Here is a 21,993-nt window from a genome sequence, read left to right as displayed (position 1 = left end):
CACGGGTATCTCTGTGGGCAGTCCAGGGTCTGGTTAGTTAGTCAAATTTAAAATAATCTGAACAGGTTGTACTATCTCCAGCTCACAGAGCGCGTTTTTAAGACAATCACATTTGATAGAATAGAATTAATTTTGGGATGGTCTGCAACGTGTGATTAGAACAATTTAAGGATGCATTTTTGTTGTTGTTAACGGTCCCTTCACACTTTAAGAGAAGCTCCACCCCTTAACGTGTGTGGAGACAGATTTTTATGAGACTTGACCAGAGAGAGTGCACTGAAAGCCCTTACTACTGCTTGAAAATCTGTCAGTCTACCTAGCCTGCATGTTCACATAGGTAGTAATGTTGGAGCAAGCCAGTATCGACCATTTGATGCTTTTATTCACATTTTAAAAGCACGCAAAAAACGTTTTTGTCTTATTTTTTCTAGTTAATTTTATCTCATTCAAAACCCACTGATCCCCTTCCTGACCTGTGCCGTGCGACCCATATGACAGTTTGGCGATTTTATTTTCAATGAGCATTGAATTTTAGCACTAAAAGTTACTTAATAAGTCCTTTTTTTATAGTTACTGAAGTACAAAGCTGAGCACTGAAAGTTGTAAAAATTTAATATCACACTACTAGTGGCTTATTGGTTGGTTGCTTTTATCAGCTTCCAGTACAAATCTAAGCACTGTAAGTTGTAACAATTTTAACATCCCAGCACTAATTTCTTATTTGTTGATTATTAGAAAAAAAGTGAACGCTTTTAAAAATTTTTTATTAAAGGTGAATTTCCACTCAAACGATATTTCCACTCAGACGATATCCCCACTCAAACGATATTTCCAATCAAACGATATTTCCACTCAAACGATATTCCCACTCAAACGATATTCCCACTCCAACGATATTTCCACTCCAACGATATTTCCACTCCAACGATATTTCCAATCAAACGATATTTCCACTCAAACGATATTCCCACTCAAACGATATTCCCACTCAAACGATATTCCCACTCAAACGATATTTCCACTCAAACGATATTTCCACTCAAACGATATTTCCACTCAAACGATATTCCCACTCAAACGATATTCCCACTCAAACGATATTTCCACTCAAACGATATTCCCACTCAAACGATATTCCCACTCAAACGATATTTCCACTCAAACGATATTTCCACTCAAACGATATTTCCAATCAAACGATATTTCCAATCAAACGATATTTCCACTCAAACGATATTCCCACTCAAACGATATTCCCACTCAAACGATATTCCCACTCAAACGATATTTCCACTCAAACGATATTTCCACTCAAACGATATTCCCACTCAAACGATATTTCCACTCAAACGATATTTCCACTCAAACGATATTCCCACGCAAACGATATTTCCACTCAAACGATATGATTTTTTTTTGGATAAAGTAGATTAAACGGAGATATTGAATACGGTTTGGAAGTAACTTACTCATTAATATCATGGCATCGAAAAATTAAGTCAAAAATACATAGTTATTAAAGTTAATGAAAAGTTAAAAAAAAAAAAAAAAAAAAAAATAAAATATACAAAAATTGAAATATTTGTGTATTTGCCCTGTTCCAGTAATCATAGTAAAAAAAATAAGGGGGGGCGGGGATAACGTATCATATAATTGCCTATCTGCTACTTTGAATGCTTATTATAATGAATTTCTCCGTTAATCGAGTGAACGGTAATAACATAGTTATTTTTATTTTATAGAAACTGTTTCTGCTCACTCTCTTGAATTTTTTTCTTTACAAAAAGGTTATGGAATCAATGCTTAAGTAATTCTACGATATCGTGATAACGTTACTTTAGGTGCAAAAACGTATTAAATTTAAGTTGTGAAGGTTCAGGAGGCAACAAATTTTAAAAACATCGGTTTGCGGAGTCATGAACGCGAAAGACATTCTGTGAGGTAAAATTCGCAAAAACGCCAGAAAAGAATGGCCTATTTTAGTGTCAAATAAAATTTAGTGTTTAATTGAGATTAACTTTTGGTCATTCGCAAAAGTACATATTCGCGAAATGCAAAATTATCCTAAATTACTTTACATCCAACTATTTGTAAGGAATTTCATATTACGCAAAAGGAAATAACAAATATGGCGAAAAGTAACTAAAAATATTTATTCCCAAAAAATTAATTTTACTTATGACGAAACAGTTTTCTTCGTAATACCTTAAATTGCTAAAAAACAGAAAATTTAAAAAATAAATAAATTAAAAAACAATTGTATGAAAAAAAGTTACGCATAATATTTTGTAAGTATCAGTTTTTTCCAATCTCTGCACGATCAGTTTCTTCAGTAAAGTCAATGACTGGACCAGCAGGGATAATTAAAGACGGATTGAACTCCTTGTAACTGCCCTAAAAATAACCGTTTGAATTTTATACTTTTGCTGTGTTCCTCAAAAAATAAAAGAAAAAAAGAACAAGAACAAGAACCAAAAAACTTCGTTTTCTGTAGACAGCCATACGGCTGTCTACAGAAAACGAAGTTTTTTGGTTGTATTTAAATGTATTTTTTATTTTTATGCAAAATAACATAGTGCAGAAAAATTTTTAACACAGTAAATTATATTTAAAACACAGACACAGCACCACCTTCACAACAAAAACAGGTTTTATATCGAAGGTTGTTAGAAGAAGAATGTGCAGTGACCTTAAATTATATTCCTTGTTTTTTGACCAATTAAATAAAACGGCATCAGTCCTTCTATGTTCTAGCTAACATAAACTTTTGAGAATTTTGGTGTAAAATTTTTCACAAAAAAATATAACGCATCTTGTAATTTAAAGTAACTTTGAGTTGCTTTCACTAGTTAGAGAAACACCACCTGAATGGAAATCCATCCAACACCATCCCAACTATCGATTTGAAGGAAATTACCAATCCCCCTTCACAATAAGCCTCCCCCTCTTCCGCCGCCCCAGAATTAGGTTACCAAGAGTGACAAGGGTGAAATGTCATGACTGAAGACAAACTGAAAAATCAAAGTCTCTGAAATCAATGTTTTTTACATGCAGCCAATATAAACTAATTTTTTAAACAAAATTATAAAAACTGCACAAAGCACGTAATTTTCCAAAATTGTTTAAATTTTGTTTGTCCAAATAAAATATCACTTTGACAGAAATTGAACTGCATTAACAAATTCTTGTGAGTGTTCCAGTTACAGTAGCAGTACCTTTTGCGTTGCATTTCAACACGTATTACATCAAAATTCCCAAACATTTACCAGTTCTACTGCTTCGATTATGTCTTTAAAACTTTTCAGGGATTTGTCTTTTAAGGCTACGGACAAAAGTATTGGCAAATCTGAATCTCTGAATACAATACAGGCTAGTTTTCTTGCTAAAGCCTTGCATACATTGTCTTCCATTCCCATTAAAAAATGGACTGAACATACAATTTCAGCATTCTCAGGTCTCATGTCGTCTGGATTGTCTCTAGCAATGTCAATTAAACTTCCAAAGCTGTCACACTGCGATATAACTATAAAAATTCGGTTTGAAAATTTCTGTGCCACAATGTCAGTTTGGTGGCCATTGATAGATCGGGTTATTTTCTTTGATTGTACATCCTTTTTGATTGCATTTCTAGAAGCCGCCATACTTATTTATGATTTCTATTGAAAAAGAAAAACCTAATAAAAAAAATTACATCTATCACTGTCACCAAATGAGAAAGATCTCAAAGTGTTCTAAACACCTCCGATGGTTGGGTTTAAAGGAAGGGGAAAACTCGAAAGATTTTCTTGAAGGCTAAGCTACTGCAAATTAAACTGGCGATCCCTATAGAAGGGGATGCAAGGAAAGCGTTGCGATGTTTGAATTACGGTAACAATTGCTAAAATATCCAAGGCAACGTAAAAAATGATGACATCAGAAAACTGTCAACCTACAGGTGATAATGCAGTTTATCAGAAAACTACTAACTACTAGACCAGTAAAAGTTTAGGAATCTTTGTAACCAGGAAAAAAGAAAAAGAAAATGAATTACATTCACTAAATACATAAAAGCCTCAATATAAATGATCTTGTAAAAAATTATACAAGTTGGATTATATTCCTAAATTCAATAATTTTACACAGGACTGTGCGGTTTTTCTATGACATGATAAGTCCTGAAATTTCCATTTGACCTTAAAAACAACGAATATGGAGGAAACAAAATCAGTAAATATTTTTTAATTTAATTACCACATAATAACTGAAATTTCAAAATTTAAATTTCAGTTATTAATAGCAACAAAATTTGAAATTATAGTTTACTTTTTTAAATTACATACAACTAAAAAAAATAATTACATATTTTCCAAAAATATATCTATAGTAATATAAAGGTAAAATCTTTGAAACTGATCCAAAAATTTTTGAAAACTCCATGATAAAAATTCTGTTATGTAAAAATGTGATTTGAATATAATAGTAAACTTCTAAACAAATTTAATGAACTATGTATACCGCAATATGTCACTCTTGGTAGCTTAATTGTAAGGGGCGGGAGGGGGAGGGGGGGGTTAACATGTATAGAGGTTGTAACCCTCGGTAGATTCTACATGATAACAACGACTTCCTTTTCATAAAATCCTTTTAAAAACAGTTAAAGATATATGTAGCTAAAAATAAGTAAGAATAAGTCGATGACATCATGTCATTTGTAAGTTTATCGATGTCTTTGATGGTAGACAATCACAAAAAATCGGAACATTAATAGATATACGACACAAGATACATTCTTGCTGGAATGTACAGGTAAGTGCAATTTTATCAGGTCATAAATGCATATAATAATGATGCATCACCAACGGCAAATATTCACCTCACAAAAAACTTTGTCCTCACCGGAACACAAGAAATTGGAACCTGTGGCTTCGCTGGCTAAGCATGTGACAAGATATAGTTATGTATTCACCTTCTTTTGAAGTTAAAAATTGTATTTCCTTTTGTTAAATCTTCTGACATTACGCATGACACAAATACATTAAACTGCCGACAACACAGTAATAAAGATTAGTATAGTTATTGCAGTGTAACATATATTTCTGGGCAATAACTTGAAAACGGATAGAAATAACTGACGTCATCTCTCGCGTGGGACCATGATTGGGCCAACTCCTAAGCCTAGCCCGACCGATGGGTTAATGTCATCGTCAACCGCTTTTCATACAGTTCACAACACATGATTCTATACAATTTTTGACCATCTTTACAAAATGGAAGCAATTCCAAAATTGCTAAGATTCGAGAAAAAAAATTTGAAAATGGGCGGATCTGTGCCGACGCCAATAAAATATTCAAACTGAAATAGCTTTTTACATTATTGTCTTCCATCTTCTATTTTCCAAAATCACTCAAGATTATAAAAATCCAATAGTGGGAACTGGTTATTATTAAATTTCTGATTAAAAATTTTGAGATGACCATTGAGCTAGGTTCAAACGTTCATTCGTAACCTTTTAAACGTCATTCTTGTAAAAAAATTGATTTGTAAAAACAGCGAATTCATTCGCACCACACAGCTAGTTTAAGAAAATAGCACAACAAGCAGGAACAAACTTAATTTTTTTTTTTACTTTTTAAACTATTCGGGTCAAATAAAAAAGGGGGTGACTTCAATTTAGGCTAAGTCTACGATTTATGTAGCACAACATTGTGACAATATAAGCAGTTTAAACATAGAACTTACGTAGTAAATGGCTTTGATATGTTCAAAGTTAACAGTAGAAGCAATATCTCCAGTCTGGAATAGATCTCTCAGATACGGCCAAATATTTGGATAGTCCATCATCATTTTTTTGTTACACTAACAAATTAAATACAAAATCAAAAGAAGATAGAACTACACAAAAAATTGACTTAGTCGAAAACGTTGTTAGATGTGGAACACAGACGATCTAGGTTTGGTTGAAAGCTCGAACAATAAAGATATATGAAGGGCGGTTAGTTCAGAAACAAATTTATCAGGGTGACCACTAATAAAATGAGAACAAAAGTAAGGATACTAAGGTAAGGAGAAAAATTGACATATTGTAGGGATATTTTGCTGCGAACGAGAATAAGTAAATAAAAAAAATAAGGAGAAAACCAATTTTAGTTCTCTGTCCCTAATGTTACATTCTATGTTCTACGGTAAGAAAATTATACATATTATACAAATACACACATGAATTATGCCCTGCAAGATAGAAAATCTAGGATTTCAGGTAACAGAGATATATGTCTTATTTTACTGGTGATGAAAAATCCATGAAAAACGCTACGATCAGAAAAATAAGAAATAAAGAGAAATTAAGGAGAATATCTAAAATTTCGATTTTTTAAGTATATTTAAGTACTTTTAAGGAGATTTTCTTTTTCTAAGGTTATTTAAGGAAATTAAGGAGGAGTGGTCACCCTGTTTATATAAATAGCATTTCTTAACTTTCACTTCTCTTTTGGACGTGGAGGTAGGTTAGGTAACTAGCTAGATCTTTTCAAGTGAAATCATAGTTGCTCAATTTTTATGAAAATGATGTAAACGAACAATTTTAATAACGCCTCGCGGGAGCGACTTTTTATATATAATAGCCTAAACGGTTTTGATGTACGCAGCAACTTGCTTTATATTTGTTTTAAAGTTAGACGAATCAGATCATGAAAAATATATAAGGGCTTACATGGCATACCCGCTTATGGAGGATATGCTCTCTTTTTTTTCAACTGTAGTTGCATATTTCTAAGACACATTCCATGATTTGGTTACACCACAGTAGTATACGCAATCAATTTCATTTGCAAATTAAAAATCATGACTTAAGGTAAAACCGAATTAAAAAATTCAAACCTTAAACAGGGAATAATATACTGGGTCGAAGCGGAGTAACGTTGCAAACAAGAAAACATCTATTTCTGTGATATTTGAGCCAGTTAAGAATCGTTTTTGTGCCAAAATAGTATCTATCTAAACAGTAACATATCAAAATGGTTAAAGGCAAATGCACGCACGCACGCACGCATAGGTCTTGACTGTGTTTATCACTGATGTAAAAGCTGCAAAACAACAAAGAATAACGCAGTAATTATTAAAAATTTATTAATAATTACTTTGAGTAGCGAAAAAATCTGATTGTGCTGCAAAAATTGTACTTACCTTATCTAGATTGTTAAACAAATTAGTAACTTTTTCATCATAAACTTCTTGAGTCTTTGCCAGCGCAACAGCATAAACATTGAAGACAACTGATCTACAAAAAGTGACGCGGGCGCAGATAAAGTGAGACCACTAAGTACGTTATTGATCTCTCAACTGAAGATAATACTGAGATAATTTTATTTTTTAAAGGAATATTAAAATAAACCGGGATAAGCCTGCTACTAAAAGAACCAATACTTCTGTCTGGTCTGGTCTGCCTATACTAGAATGGGATGCAGACCAAGAGATTTTCTTGTGGATAAATTACTTTATCGTTTCGTAACAATACAACCATCATTTTGGATTTAAAATGCTCGCACCTTAATGGACAAAATTTTCCGAGAATTAAATTTCAAAAATTTGCAGTTTCGCAAAATTTTGAGCTTTTTGCGAAATGCTGTGATTGTCACTGTAAAAAAAAATTTTTCGCAAATTTTTGTCAATTCCGCTATTCGCTAAATTTGACCCCGCCTGCGCCATGATTTTGAGGCATGGTCGTGTAGTGACAATCCTTCGTCATGTCTCCATCATATCAGGGTAAAGACAATTTTGCAAATGAAATTTTGTACTGTAAAAGTAGGAAAATACACTAATCAAGGAAACTGACAATGAGGTTGTAAATTGAATTGTTTCTTGCTTGTTTGTTTTGGTTTCTGTATCTTCACATCGGAATTTCTTTGATTCGAAGTCGGTTTTTAATCAGACATTTTCTCTTAGACATCTAGCAAACATCTCATAGCTGTAATTAGTGCAACGCAAAAATCGTTTTAGAGCAATTCATACCTTTCTAAAAGGGTTGCTTCATTTTGATCGTTATTTCACAAGGCTTTCCAATCCCCTTCTTATCAACACGCTTCTTCACATCCTAGTAATTGGCCATTGGCGAAAAAATATTCTCACAAAATTTATCGGAACTATTCACTCGCAACATTAACTTCTCGCAAAATTGCAAAATTTTGATTAGCGAAATCGCGAAAATTTGATTCCATTAAGGCAAATGAGGAAATGCAATTTTTTGTCAGACAAAACAAATAAACAAATATGCTCTCATTAAACAGACGATTGTAACGAAATAAAGCGATTTGGCTAGCACAAAGGCTTTTTGTGTGTCGCAAGTACTTAACTTTAATTTATATTCGAGTTTGCTAAAAAAGCTATTTAATGTACGCTTACCGAGTTACATGCTTTTTCATTATTTTAGAATTTTGATGTTTTAACTTTAAGGTCATATTCAGCATCATTGAATCGGTGTATAAATTTTAAACTTAATCCGACATGTTGTTTGGTGGTATTATTGTCATGGTCGAAGTCTTCTTAATTTTTGCTTTGAAATAATTAGCCACGGTTTGTAGCCTGGTTTAACTTTTATTTAGAGTATAAATTCTGACTTATATTGAACCATAACATTTTTGTATCAAACATTATCAAACATAAAACATGCTGAACCATATGGTGTGGTCACCTAAAATCCATGCGATTAATTGTGTTGAGGTGCCTAGTTTTTTTTCTTCATGCTTTAACTGAAGTTTGTACCATGTTAATAAACAGGTAAGCGCCTACCTACTGATCAACACTTGTCGTCTTAGTGCAGTAAACCTCCCCCTCGCCCCTCCCCTCCCCCCCTCCCCACTCCCCTTCCTTTACAAAAAACATTGTGTCCAAAGACAAATAAAGACTTACGGTATAATCCACTTTTTCAATTCTTCTATTTCATCTCTTTTTTCTTTCGGATATAAGTCAAGTTTTGCTTGTTCCTCCGTCGCACAAAACTCGTTAAATTCGTTATTTATCATTCTTAAAATTGCTGCTGAGTCAGTGCTAACTATTTTCTTTGTATTTTTGTCAAACAAAACAGGCACAGATATTTTTCCTGTGTAATTTGGGTGAGACAGCATATAAACATCTCTTAAATACATTTTGCCACACACCGTGTCAGCGGTACAGTTAGCCTTTTCAGGAGAGAAGTTCCAACCCTTGTCAAGATCTTTTTTTATTGGATCAACAACATCAACTGTGATGGTATCTTCCAGCCCTTTCAATACACGAGCTACTGTGGTTCTAAAATGGTGATTAAAAACCAAAGCTTGCAGATGAAACATATATTACTATTGACAAAAGTCAGAACTCCTTCATATTCATACAAAATGAGTGCATTTTCTGATATTTAAAGTTCTAATGGCCTCGTAAAGTTTCATTCTATACTCTGTCACTCACTGTGAACAAGCACTTACCTAAAAGCAAATGGGCAACCATGTCCAACGTACAAATGATATCTTCCCTTCTCTGCTTTATAGCCGCTACTACCATCCGCACTCACTGTATCAAGGATATCTTTAATTTCCTGTTCTGTCATTCTGTTGCATATAATGAGTACAGAAAATTTAATGAAATTATATGCTAGTAACTGAGCTTTTCTACAAACATATTTCCGACAAAGTTTACTATGACTAATTCAAAAAAAGAGGAATTAAATCTTGAAAAATTATATAAAGGAATCAGAGATAAAATGATAATAATTAATACAATAAATTGGAAGAAAAAAAAAACGAAGCAAATAATAAGTCATGGCTGATTTCATCAATATGGCACAATTTTAATTTAAAAAGCACTCTGTTCTTACTTTTCAGGTAAAAAAACAAAACCAAATTAATATTAATCAGCAATTTATGTAGCTTTCTAAATAAGGAAACAACGACAAACTTTATCCCTCAATATTTTTAAACAGCTCCGCTTTAACGATAAACGAAAAAATATATATACATGGTCAGTTTAAAAACGTACAAAATATATCTAATCCTTTTTATGGACATAAAATCTAAAAAAACAACGACAACAAGAAGAAACAAACACAAAAAGACAATTTGTACAGTTATAAGTTGTAAGAGTCCAGTTGGAATAGCGTAACTTCTTCATCATTCCAACTGCTGATTGCCATTACTCGCACCTGAAAATACAAGACACTTGCATATTTTGTTTTCAAGTTAATATAATTGTAAATGTAAAACTGTTTTTTCAGCAAAATCTTAAAATTTTATTTTATCGTGTTCTTATATGGCAAATTCTAAAATTTCTAATGATATCAAGAAATATGTAAAATTCTTTCCAAAACGAGTTAAAATTGGAAAATGTTTTTCTCTCAAGCTTCAACTAAATTAGTTAAAATTTCGTAAAAATATGTCAAGGTGTGAAGGTTGCTTAAAATGTTAAAAATACTATGGACTGGATGGATACACCAAGTTTCTCTGCTCAAAGTAATACACGTTTTTTTAAAGACCTTTAGTTTGTAAAAACGTATGGTTCAAAAGATCCAACATTTAGAAAATGTGAACAACATTTCAGGCTTTTTCAGTAACAAGAAGTGAAATGCTCCTTTAAACTTTAAAAATGGGAAAATGAGAGAGAAATTAAGAACATTTTGAGTCTTTGAATTGGAAAAGTTAAGAACATTTGAAGGTTTCCTTCAAGATGGGTCTTCTTACAAAAAAAAAAAAAAACGTGTAAAACTAACTTAGTGATAACTTAGTTTTTAGTACTGTTGTCACTGGAACTTGCTTTTTTGGGGGCGTTTTTTATTGTGTCAAAATGAAAATAAATTCATTAATTTGAGTTTTATTATGGTATTTATTTATGGTATTTTGTAATTTAGAAAAATAAAGACCTCTCCGGGAAAGTTCTCTGGTTATAAAAATCTACTGAAAAACCTTACAGTACCCTTAAACTTGCACACAAATACCTGGTATTTCCGGAAATAAGAGAATAATGCAAAACAGAAAAAAACAAAGAAGACAATAATAAGACTAAAAGAAAACAAATTACTCAGGTAGGACATTGAGCAATCTTAGATTCCATTTCATCTAACTCGAACTCAGCAATTTTATTTTCTGCCATAACACTTCCAATCAAAACATCATTCGTTTCGCCAGTTTCCGAATCTTCCATTAAGCAGCGATCATAGAGATGTATCTTCGGTAACCCTTCGTAAGTTCCCTTCAACAAAATATATCCAATAAACACTCAAGGTATACCAAACGCACACCAAACCCTCTTACTGCCATTAAAATGCTCAGCTGCTTCAAAATTACAATAAATTTCATTCTTGTATATTTTTCAGTCAAAAGGCGAATCTCAGGGGGACGACTTTCACAACGATTTTTCTTAGGATCGACGGAAAATTCGCGACGAAAATAAAGTATAGTGGAGAAGCAAACGGCAGTTAAATTAATTTCTAACCGATTGTTTCAAATTTACTCTGGCTGATGTAAACATGAGTTGCTTGTCTTGATTCCGAAGAAGACTTGCCTTACATTATTAATAATTTTTTATGATTAATTAACACTCAAAGCACTCTGCTTTCTAATTACTGTTTTTCTGCTTTTTTGATTGGCTTAATACTTGACGACCGTTGATCATTTCTAATTTTAGTCAGCCAATGCTTTCGCTGCAGCGATGACATTTTTTCCCCTTTGCGCATGTGTCGTCCCAAGATATTTGACGATCATCGTGTAAATTGTCTAGTGGAGATTCGCCTATCATTGTCGCATTTGAATTATCATGCAAAAAAAGACCAGGTGCTTTAAAATAAATGCATCAATGCCACGCATCCCCTAATAAATTATTTTAACACCAGTTACAACTTACCACAATTTGCGCTATCATTCTTTTATTGGCGACCATAACAAAAAAGTTTTTCTTTGCTTCACTGGACCACTTGTTTTTGTTTTTTGTCGATGTTGAATTGTGAAGAGGCTTCACACCAGCAATATAAACAAGACTGGCTTGCATAGGCAAGTTAATCAAGTCTGCGGACAGTGGCTTAATGCTGCAAGTAAAAGAAAACAAGTTTATAATAACAACACAAGATTGCATGACATTTCGTGCTGTCTGGAAGGCACAATTGTTGTGTTATATTGTTGCATCCTTAAAAATAAATAATAAATTTAGCGAATAAACAATGTTTGTACTTTATAAAGAACTCTTATCATTTTACTACAAAAGGATTGAAACAGGCCAAACTCGTGGTTTGTAATGATAAATAGAGGTCTTTGGTTCTTACGTATTTACGTCGACGGTTTCAGCGTTTCCATAATCAACGAAAACGACATCAACAGTTTTGTTGTCTTTGTTGATGCTTTCGATCCTTGCTCGGTAAAACCAATCATCGACTGAGTACTTACAAACACAAGCCATTCCTTAGGAAAAAAGTCTAAATTACAGTTACAACGACCAACAGAAATCACAGAAACAAACTTGAAGTTTTGCAATCTGTAACTGTATACTTTTTTGTGCACATGATATCATATGTAATTCTATATAGGAAAACAGACCACTGCGTTTTTCGAACTTTTCGAAACACGCAATACGGAAATTTTTTTTTTCAAAAACACGCGTATTTTGAAAATTACGAAATTTGTATTTCCTATTTATAAAGTTACGGCATTCGTATTTCGTGTTTCAAAAATAGAAATTCGACTTTCGAAAACAGCAAGTTCCCGTGCTTACTTTTTCGCGATTCATTACTGTTTTAATAGCATTTACATTTCGCATATTTTTATTTCAATTCTCTCGCAAAACTTTGCTGTTAAAAGAAGGCGTTATTACTTTAAAGTGACAAACCCAAGGCCGTATGAAGCTTAAAAATCGCCGTACGTTGTTTAAACGCCGAAAACATGTAATACTTGAAATGTCCCTTCGTAGATGAAAAATTACCGTATATCGTTGTAATATGACGAGAAAGCGACCTGCAAAGCTTAAAAATTGCCTTATTTCTTTCTAAAAGGGTGATAAAACGTCCTTGCAAAGCATTGGCCTATTTCGATCTAAAATAACCAAAAAACGTCAATTTGAAGCCTATAAATCGCGTTATAATGCGATTTATATCTACTAAAAAGACAAAAAAAAGAAAAAGTCATGATAGAGTAAAGGATAAAAGTAACTAACCAATTTGAAGTTCTGGGAGCGCAGGGGAGCTTTTATTTAAATACTCTTTCGAATTAATCAAATCTGAAACAGCGTAAAGCTGTTCGATTTCCGCATAAGCGTTCGCTGCAGTTTGATCAGATGAGTCGTCAGCAAACAATTCTTCATCTTCATTCGGCGGATTACGCTGTATATACACGAGATCAGGCTGATTAACCTGTGTTACCTGTACGTCGAAGAGGACTCCTTGTTTAGGTAACTGCTGCTCTGTGTACCATAAATAAGCAGAATGGTGAATGGCTTGAACTGTTGGTGAGAGCACAGGTAAAACTTGTTGAAGATTTGGTAAGTCATCCAATAACGTTTCTTCGGAGCTTTCAGTCCCCGACTTCGCAACGTCCCCGTTAAGTTCTGAATCGTCAGCTGCTTGTAGAATTTTAACGAAACTGTTTATATTATCCATTTCTCCAGTTGATTGGATGGCATGGGATAAGGATAACAATTCTTTTCCAATGTCCGTTTTGTCTTGCAGTTTGATTTGCACTTCGTAAGGAGAGATTTTATTATCAACATCCTAACAAGCCAAGATGACAAAAATAAAGGTTGGAAAGAGCAAAAAGCAAATGGCTAAATTATTTAATTAGCACAAAATTTCACAAGCTACAAACTTCCGTGGTTCTATTTGTCTGTTTTTTAGCACGTCAATAATTATCTTTTATTCATGGCATTTTTTCACCTTTTTTGCTTACCAGCTTCTCTAAATTTAAAATTCACTCTATCCGGACAAGAAAATAAATTAAAACGAAAAATATACTAAAAAACATTATTAATTTTAATTCACAAAATTAAATACACGCAATCTTTTTTAATAACTTAGTAACGTCCAGCATGAAAAAAAAGTAAGAGAAAACAAAAACACTGACCTGCATTTTAACAAAAAAGTTGTGGCCATCAAGCTTTCGTCTTAAAAAGGCGATAGCTTGCTTAGACCAACGTCCATCCTCTGAGTTCTAAACAAGAAAACAAAGGATTAAATTATTTTTACCAGCAATCCTCATTGTGCTTTTAAAAGCAGCAATTCATCTTCAAGCAAGCAGAACAGCATACAGGAGTTATGTTAGCTAACTTGACGCAGATACACTGCGCAGGTGCATCCATGTGTTTCCCTTCATCACACAAATTGTTAACTGTTGTTTCTTCACTGTTTCCAAAATCAACAAACGCAACCTATGAAATAAAAACAGCATATCAGGAAGTATATTTGACTTCAATATTGTATCTGTTACCACATTCTTATCGGAACATGATGATTTTTCGGGACAGAATCCTAAGAATTCTTTTTATTTTGTATACACTAAACATTTCATGAAAGACGTTTCTGAAAGTGGTGAATTTTTGACTGCTTTGGTAGCATGACATAATCTACTGGTAACTTTCTTTGGCATACATAAACATGCACATAAACACGTCATTATTCCATCGAAATATTTAAATTTTGTTGCTTCAAAATTTTCAACACAAACTCTGCGTATTGCATTATTTTGTTTGAATGCTACTTTTGAGTTTATACCGACTGGTAAAAAAAAAGTATTTTAATATTACAATATAAAAAAATAAAAATAAAATATTATATTTATAATCCCGATAATTGTTGTTTTCTTCTCACAAGGCGTTTTATTTTTAAAGGATTTCAGCTTCGTATTGCTTATACAAAAAACTTTACGTACTATTTTTGCTAGAAACTGTCTGGTATTAGATTTATCGATTTTTCAACTGCACAGGCCTTTTTAGAAGAACTCAGAAATTGAGTATTATAATACTTTCCCTTAAGATTACGGTTCTAGCTTTTGCAACATAACTTTATTAAGAAATGATTGACCCGATTTCCTAATGTTTTCGGATTTTAAATACACAGTTCTTGGGATAAATAAAAACACGTTTCAAATATTATTCATGAGTAAGCCACCTATACTTTCTTTGATAATGAAGATTTTACCAAAAGTCTTTTCTGATTAATACGTAATTTTAATAATGGATATCTCGAACTTTCGCTGCCTTAAACTTTCTTCCGGTCTCTTCAGCTCATTTTATCACGTTATCTCGACATTTTTCTTTATTTTTGAACAAAAAAATTGCATTTTATAAAAAATTCTATTGATACAAAAGAGACTTTCGAATTTTTACAATTTGGAATTTTCGAAATCCTCCTTATTTCAAAAATGGCTACCAAGCAGAAGCTCGTGGTAAAAACGTTAACTGGGAAATCTCAAACTTTCGATACTCTGAATTTTTTCGTCGGTCCCCTGATATTTAAAATATCGAGCGTCAACTATTTATTTTTTAGACAGTGACTTATAAAATAAAAAATACTACTTTGAAAACAAACGTTACATGACTGATAAATCTGAAAAATAATTTGTAGACCAGAACCAAAATGTATGTACTCACCTTTACCCTGAATTCGTCTATGATAGCAAGTATTTCAACGCGATACCACCAACCATCTAATGAATACTTCCCTACACATGCTTGGCCTATTGATAGTTCTGCGGTGGATTTCGGATGTACTTTGAATTTTGAATTATTTAAATCTGCCATTATTCCATTTAGCAACTCATCTGGAAAAAAATATTACATTTTAAAAAGGCTTAAGAAAATTAAACAGTTAGCTAGTAAAAAAAAAGGAAGTAATTTTTAGTTAAATCTGGGACAAAATAATGATTGCTTGTTTTTCTATTTCCTATATATTTTAGCGGTACTAATTCTCGCAGGTACTTAATTTTTGCAGCTGATTGTATGCAAATAAATTGAAGGAATGACATAAATTGTTATGAAACATTTTTTTTTAAAAAGAGCCTTTCCTCAAAATTATTGGGTATATTCATTACAGGAATATACCCAATAATGACGAGGCTTTGACCACACATTTCAATAATTCTACAAGTGGTTAAAATCTTCCTTTCTTTCCTTCAGGGTTTAAATTTTGCGGAGTTTTGGGTTTTATGATTTTTTGTGGGTATTACTTTTCGTAGATAAAGATGAAGAATACTTTAAAAACTTTATCAGAATATGTAAACAGGATGTGGTACTTAATGACAAGTTGTAATCAATAGATAGTACTTCATTCCACAGTACAAGTATTTAGCAAGTGCCATTATTTCGCCCAAGCTTTCTTTCTCGTACAAAAAGTAGCTCGAGCTACATAAAAGTTAGAATATGCATATATATGAAGACAAAATTGCAAAATATGTTAGTAGATTCTATCGAAAATCTTGCGAAACAAGGAAGTGTTATTCTTCGGAAAAGAAGAAAAAGAACAGGCGGTTTTTGAAATGGAAAGGTATCTTTCAAATATAGAAAAACAAGAGAAGTAGCAATTCAAAAAAACAGTGATCGTCGAGTAATGAGTTGCAGTTCAACAAAACATTATGCAATGGAATGCCCTCACCAAGAAAAAATAGAAGAATATAAGGTATAAACTTTACATATAACTTTCATGACTTGGAAACCTGACTCACACTACATGCTGTTAGAGACTCTGGAATAAGGAATGAGAGACAGTTTCTGGTCTGGTAAAGATGGAGAAATTTATCACTAATTGAAGTGATAAAGAACGTTAAGAGGTTAACAAAAGTGAGTGTTTCGTTTGAGATGGAGTTAAGAGTAGAATTATAAAAGGTGTAACCATTGCATTGAATTTTGAAAAGAAGCTAATAATAAAGATGAACGTTGAAGTTGTGAAAAATAATACTCCACTTTCCGTAAGTATGGCTGCTATGACTTCTATAGAATAAAAATAGATTTTACAAATCATAAAGCTGTTATAATTTTTGTTAATATATTCCCATATTGTTGGAGTGTCACTATAGTAAAGTAAATTTACTAGGGGAAAAATATCTTTCTCTCGATAGGTAACATTCTGAATCTAACAATTATAAGTTCATACAGAAAGCGAAGAATTGAATGAAAACCTTACCACTTCCAAAAGTATGCATGTAAATAAGGCCGTCATCATCAACATATACACCAGTCGCTGAAAATTCATTCTTTCTTGGTAAGACTGCTGGTAAATAATGTCTAACAACGTCAACTCTATTCGACGACCTCGCTTTCTGTTTATCATTACACTTTGAAGGTGAAAGCAATGGCGAAACACTGTTTTCGCTTGTAGTCATTTGATTTGAAGGTACAGCAGTATCAGTCGGCGAAACCATCTGTATATTCTTTTCTTCTACATTGTATGCCAGTTCAGCACTGAAAGCAAAAAGAGAAACTGCACATACTGTAAAGAATGTTACTTTAAATAAATTTAAAAAAAAGCACAGAAGAAAAACACAGATGACTCGAATCAGGATGAGTGGGTGTGTTATAAGAATTAAATATTATTTCGGGTTAGTAATTATTAAAACTTGAAAAAACAAATTGAAAAATTGCTTGATCTCCAAAAAGTTTCATAACCACAGGTTTTAATGATTGAACCGAACCACGAACAACGACAAAACTGCCGCTGGGTCTGATTTTATATTTTCACTATGTTAGTTCAAAAAAGTCCAGATAAACAATTTTCTTGTTGTGAAATGAATTCATGAATTGCAAACAATGAAACGGATACCTTTCGCCCAATCCTTTTACAAGACCTTTTCTGATAAGCAAATGATTTATGTTAACATCTTCATTGGTGGACGTGTCGAACAGCTCAATACTAGCTATTCCATTCACGTCTATGTCTAGAAGGAATTTTATAGTGAAAGCTCACAGGGAGTCTTAAATGCTGTACCGTTGGATCACAAAAATATAAAAATTGTAATTAACAGAACATAATTATAGTCTAACCTTTAACAACTGTCACAAATGGTTTGTTCAGAAATTCCTCCAATAATAACTTTGCCTAAAAACAAGAAAATATCAATTAAGCTTCTGCATGAAAAACCCTTAGGTTAGAGCCGATGTGATAGATTTGACTTACACCTGTGTTCCATTCATCTTCAGCGTCCAACATATCGACATTATGTAGCTTTACAGGCCAGCACTAAAACATCAAGTAAACAGACTGGCCACATGCATCTATGCTGCACAGAAAATCAACACAGGAAATCAATTATTTTTTTGCAAATACATTAATGAAACTACCTGCTTTGGCAATGCCAGATACATTTGTGGAATCTTCTTCACGTCATCAAACTTTAAGTTCTCTATGTTGCCATAATCAACAAACTGGACATCTACAGAATCATCCAAGTGAACCTCTAAAACAAAATCAAAAAGCATTTAAAATGGCTCGACATTTTATCTATTCTTCCATCTAGTGTTGAATCAAAAAAATGACAGTACAGATCATTAACATTATTTTGCATATATTCCTACCGTTAGCAAGTAGCCAGTTTTACAAATTTCGCTGATAACATATTTTTGTCAACTTTTATTATTTTATAGCATATACATCTAAGTAAGTAAAAAAGACATAAAATCTATAGCGCTACATTTGTTTGTTTTTTTACTAGTCATCAAGGCGGTAGAAAGAACATAGCTGTAGTCTTTTAAACAAAATTTAAGACCGAAAACCTACTTCGAACAACAGCTCGATACCAAGATTGATCAACAGAGAATTTGGCTGCACAGACAAGATCTAAAATATTGCATTAAGAAAAATATACTTCGATGACACTAAAACAAGCACTTCGTTAAAGGCATGTACATATATAACTCACCTTTGTATGGCCAGTCGATTTGCCAGACCTTTTTGTTCCTACCAGTGTAAAGTTTGCAGAGATGTTTTTGCTCATCCAAAATACTCGAATCAAGCTTAATAATAAAACAATACAACAGGATTTAAAAAGTGCATAATTTAGATACAAGAAATGTAAAATATTTATTTTTATGCAGCTTTTCGAGTGAATGGTGTTATTTCATGCACAAATCGTCTTCAAATGTAATTATTTTTAACAAAGCTATGCTCAAAACTATAGAGATTTTTAAAAACCCACAAATGTTTTACCCTTTGAATAAATAAATGGTGAGGGTTTTCGACATGGGTTACAGTGACATCTACAAATGCATCTTTTTCAAGAGGGTTCGGATCTATGTAATGTCTTGACGTGCGGTGTACATCTAAAAACCATTAACACGAAATTTATACTAAATGATAAAAAACTGAGAATAAACGACAAAAACAGATCAGTTTAAATCTATGGAGGATAAGAAACAAATGTGGATAACGTAAAAACGGTTATATCAAGTACATACACACCTGCATTTGGCTGTGAAGCTGGTGAAAAGAAAACTGCAACTTCAAGAAATACAAGCGCATCTCGCACAGAGATGGGACGATCATCTTCTAAAGCTGCCTCCTCGTCGCCTTCCGGTTTTCTTAGGTCGACATACAATTTGCCAGAACTTCTACCTCTGACCTGTATTGAAATAAAGGAGATTGTGAGAAAATAATGATAGCTTGTATAAAATGAAAGCCAAAGTCAACATACTTACATTCATCAATAAAGGTTGATTTCCGGTTATTGAAGTGAATGCTTTAATGGACCTTTCAGGCCACGCTACTTCCTATGTATTAAAATTCAAAATAAAAAAAAATAAAAAACTACCCAATCATTATGAAGTAAATAAGAAAAACAAAACAAACCTTAAATGGTGGCACAATATCTGTCAATGAACATGACACTGCCATTTCAGGTATTTCCAAGAACTGATTTTTTATTTGCCTTAATCTAAAAACAAAACAATTTGCAAATAAAAAGAATTAAAGCTGACATTGCAATGTAAAAAAATTTTTTAACATTTTTTTAGTTAATAACTTGCTTGAAATTATAATTGTGAGATATTGTAGCAATTCTTTTGGAAATTACAGGTAGGTCAAGGTTAGACTGTGAGACTTAAGGATCGTTTCCATTTGACTGCATTTTCGCTATGGTGCAAAAAGCTCAACTTCCATTGTGCTGTAATTTGAAATTTGCAAAATGAAATTCACAAAATGCAAATTGAAAAGAAAAAAGAAAGAAAATTGTATATATAATTTAAAATTTGTTTCAAGATAGACAATTAAAAGTGGCTGTTAACTTTTATGAAAGTGTCTGATATTGTTCCAACAGCAGGAATACTTAATATTAAAATTAGAACGGGTTGCTTTGTGATGTCTTGCGTGGAAATGCAGTTAATATGGAAACAAGTTTTTACCAACCACTTATTCTACCATAAGGAACAGATAAAAAAGTGTTTTAATTTCATTGCATGAGATACAAAAAAATATTGCCACTAGCATTACAAACGGTTACGTAACAAATACCTATTTAATGGTAACCACTCTGTATTGCCATAATCAATATAAAGTACTTTAATGCATAAACCATTCTGCCAAGTGGGGATAATATCTGGACATACATTCGATGTGACATTGATGACTCTTGCCCTGTACCAGTTGTTGTCAGCAAGAAATTGTGCACAAAGAAGTTGACCTAAAATGTATTAGAATTGAACAGAATTTAATCCTGTGCTTCTCCACACAGCCTTGGTTGTTTGAACTATGAAAGTAGGTACACGCCTTATTGTTGACACATTGTAATTAGTTTAGCCATCTTAGTTGCATGTACCATAAGAAAATGGCAGCTTAAAATGAAGACAAGAATGAAAGCAAACCATTATTAAATAGTTAAGGAACATTTTTTATCAAACTTATACAATTCATCATTTTTAGCTGATTCATTTAATTTATTATCTGCTATGGCTAGCTAATAAACTGAAACTGTACATCTAATTCCGCATGTATTTCTGTTAACTTGATGGCAATTTTTTTATTAACAAGTTTTGGATATTTCATAACACTCCTCTGTTTACACAAGAGTGTATTAGCCTGATGTCACCAGCCGTTACCATGTTTTTGGCTTTAAAGTTATAAATGTTAATTATCACCTGTCGAATTTGAGCATCAGGACACCTTTTGAAACAAATTTTAATTGATATCTTAAGGTCAAATTCCACTTCAATTCTTTAACATGTTGGTTTAAGGCGCACTCATTAAAATGCTCAATATTGTGCAATATTCAAGAGCGCTTTTGCACGAGCTGATCGTTTTAAAAGTCAAAACCATTTTGATTTTTTGGAGGGCGCTGTAAGTGCTGCAGTGTTTAATGACGTAATTTTATGATTTCAACCAATAAAAATTTGCTTGACACTAGGTTTGTGTGTGTGCATTTCTGTTTCAGTGTACATTGTGTCGCTTGGATGCATAATCGCGCAGTATGTGTTAGAAGGTAGACACTAACATGACGTTGTTCACTTATTTTATTGTTTACTTTTGTCCACTACCACTAAAACTATTTTAAAATATCCTCCCTAAAATGATTATTTCAGATTTGAGCTCTTCCCGATTAAAAAAAAAATACATTTGCAAAACAATTATTTTCGTTTTAAAAATTGTTTTCATTTGATTTTTGTCACACAACGAACCACAACAAAAAACACACAACATGGACTAAATATGAAGACAGAGCACTGCTACTATTGAATTTAGCTGCTACAAGTGATCACATTTGTTGTTTCTATATTAGAGTCCAGCACCAGTAGTGACTACTTTAGGCTTTTGTCTGTGTTGAAAAAACGAAAAAAATACTACCTTTGTTTCATTGTGTTTATGATGGCAGACCTTTTTCTATGTAATGCACTCTAGGAAAATCGACTTCCCTTTTCGTATTATAGTTAAGGTGACGGTATACCTTTATTGTATCAAAAAAATCGAATTTTTTTTATTAGCCATTTATACTAAAAAAACGACGATCTTTCCAATGGTGAAACTATTTATTTATTTTTCGAAATGAAATATTGATTTTATCCGAATAAGTAACTTTTTTTCAGATTTTCACACCTCA

The 21,993-nt window shown here is 32.6% G+C and overlaps 3 protein-coding genes across 6 annotated transcripts in view; all 3 read right to left on the bottom strand.

The window, feature by feature from the left end:
• Positions 1 to 1,443: 1,443 nt before the first annotated feature.
• LOC130645279 (glutathionyl-hydroquinone reductase YqjG-like) lies at positions 1,444 to 9,748 on the bottom strand. The gene is made up of 6 exons (XM_057451216.1): positions 9,436 to 9,748; positions 8,885 to 9,262; positions 7,163 to 7,256; positions 6,857 to 6,973; positions 5,720 to 5,836; positions 1,444 to 2,394 (listed from the first exon to the last, which is right to left on the bottom strand). The coding sequence occupies exons 1-6, from the start codon at positions 9,555 to 9,557 to the stop codon at positions 2,296 to 2,298; spliced, it is 927 nt and encodes a 308-aa protein (XP_057307199.1). The 5' UTR covers positions 9,558 to 9,748; the 3' UTR covers positions 1,444 to 2,295.
• Positions 3,010 to 3,678, bottom strand: LOC130645280 (proteasome assembly chaperone 3-like). Its single transcript, XM_057451217.1, has one exon. The coding sequence runs from the start codon at positions 3,639 to 3,641 to the stop codon at positions 3,246 to 3,248; it is 396 nt and encodes a 131-aa protein (XP_057307200.1). The 5' UTR covers positions 3,642 to 3,678; the 3' UTR covers positions 3,010 to 3,245.
• Positions 9,749 to 9,901: 153 nt separating the features above from the next.
• Positions 9,902 to 21,993, bottom strand: part of LOC130645277 (tudor domain-containing protein 1-like) — a 36,123-nt gene continuing 24,031 nt past the window's right edge. For all 4 annotated transcript variants that reach the window (XM_057451209.1, XM_057451208.1, XM_057451206.1 and 1 more), the window contains 20 exons: positions 20,415 to 20,583; positions 19,755 to 19,839; positions 19,604 to 19,675; positions 19,368 to 19,527; positions 19,116 to 19,228; positions 18,829 to 18,922; positions 18,687 to 18,746; positions 18,251 to 18,366; positions 18,087 to 18,149; positions 17,954 to 18,008; positions 17,733 to 17,847; positions 17,097 to 17,374; positions 15,569 to 15,738; positions 14,228 to 14,347; positions 14,044 to 14,130; positions 13,142 to 13,694; positions 12,258 to 12,393; positions 11,843 to 12,023; positions 11,021 to 11,191; positions 9,902 to 10,148 (listed from right to left, as the gene is read on the bottom strand). In XM_057451209.1, coding sequence (XP_057307192.1) covers positions 11,021 to 11,191; positions 11,843 to 12,023; positions 12,258 to 12,393; positions 13,142 to 13,694; positions 14,044 to 14,130; positions 14,228 to 14,347; positions 15,569 to 15,738; positions 17,097 to 17,374; positions 17,733 to 17,847; positions 17,954 to 18,008; positions 18,087 to 18,149; positions 18,251 to 18,366; positions 18,687 to 18,746; positions 18,829 to 18,922; positions 19,116 to 19,228; positions 19,368 to 19,527; positions 19,604 to 19,675; positions 19,755 to 19,839; positions 20,415 to 20,583 — 2,798 coding nt within the window. In that variant the 3' untranslated portion in view covers positions 9,902 to 10,148. The remainder of the gene's footprint in view (positions 10,149 to 11,020; positions 11,192 to 11,842; positions 12,024 to 12,257; positions 12,394 to 13,141; positions 13,695 to 14,043; positions 14,131 to 14,227; positions 14,348 to 15,568; positions 15,739 to 17,096; positions 17,375 to 17,732; positions 17,848 to 17,953; positions 18,009 to 18,086; positions 18,150 to 18,250; positions 18,367 to 18,686; positions 18,747 to 18,828; positions 18,923 to 19,115; positions 19,229 to 19,367; positions 19,528 to 19,603; positions 19,676 to 19,754; positions 19,840 to 20,414; positions 20,584 to 21,993) is intronic.

The sequence above is a fragment of the Hydractinia symbiolongicarpus genome, chromosome 5 (genome assembly GCF_029227915.1).
Source record: "Hydractinia symbiolongicarpus strain clone_291-10 chromosome 5, HSymV2.1, whole genome shotgun sequence".
Taxonomy (NCBI): domain Eukaryota; kingdom Metazoa; phylum Cnidaria; class Hydrozoa; order Anthoathecata; family Hydractiniidae; genus Hydractinia; species Hydractinia symbiolongicarpus.
The sequence above is the reverse complement of the archived record's forward strand: the minus strand, read 5'-3'. Positions and strand labels throughout refer to the sequence as shown.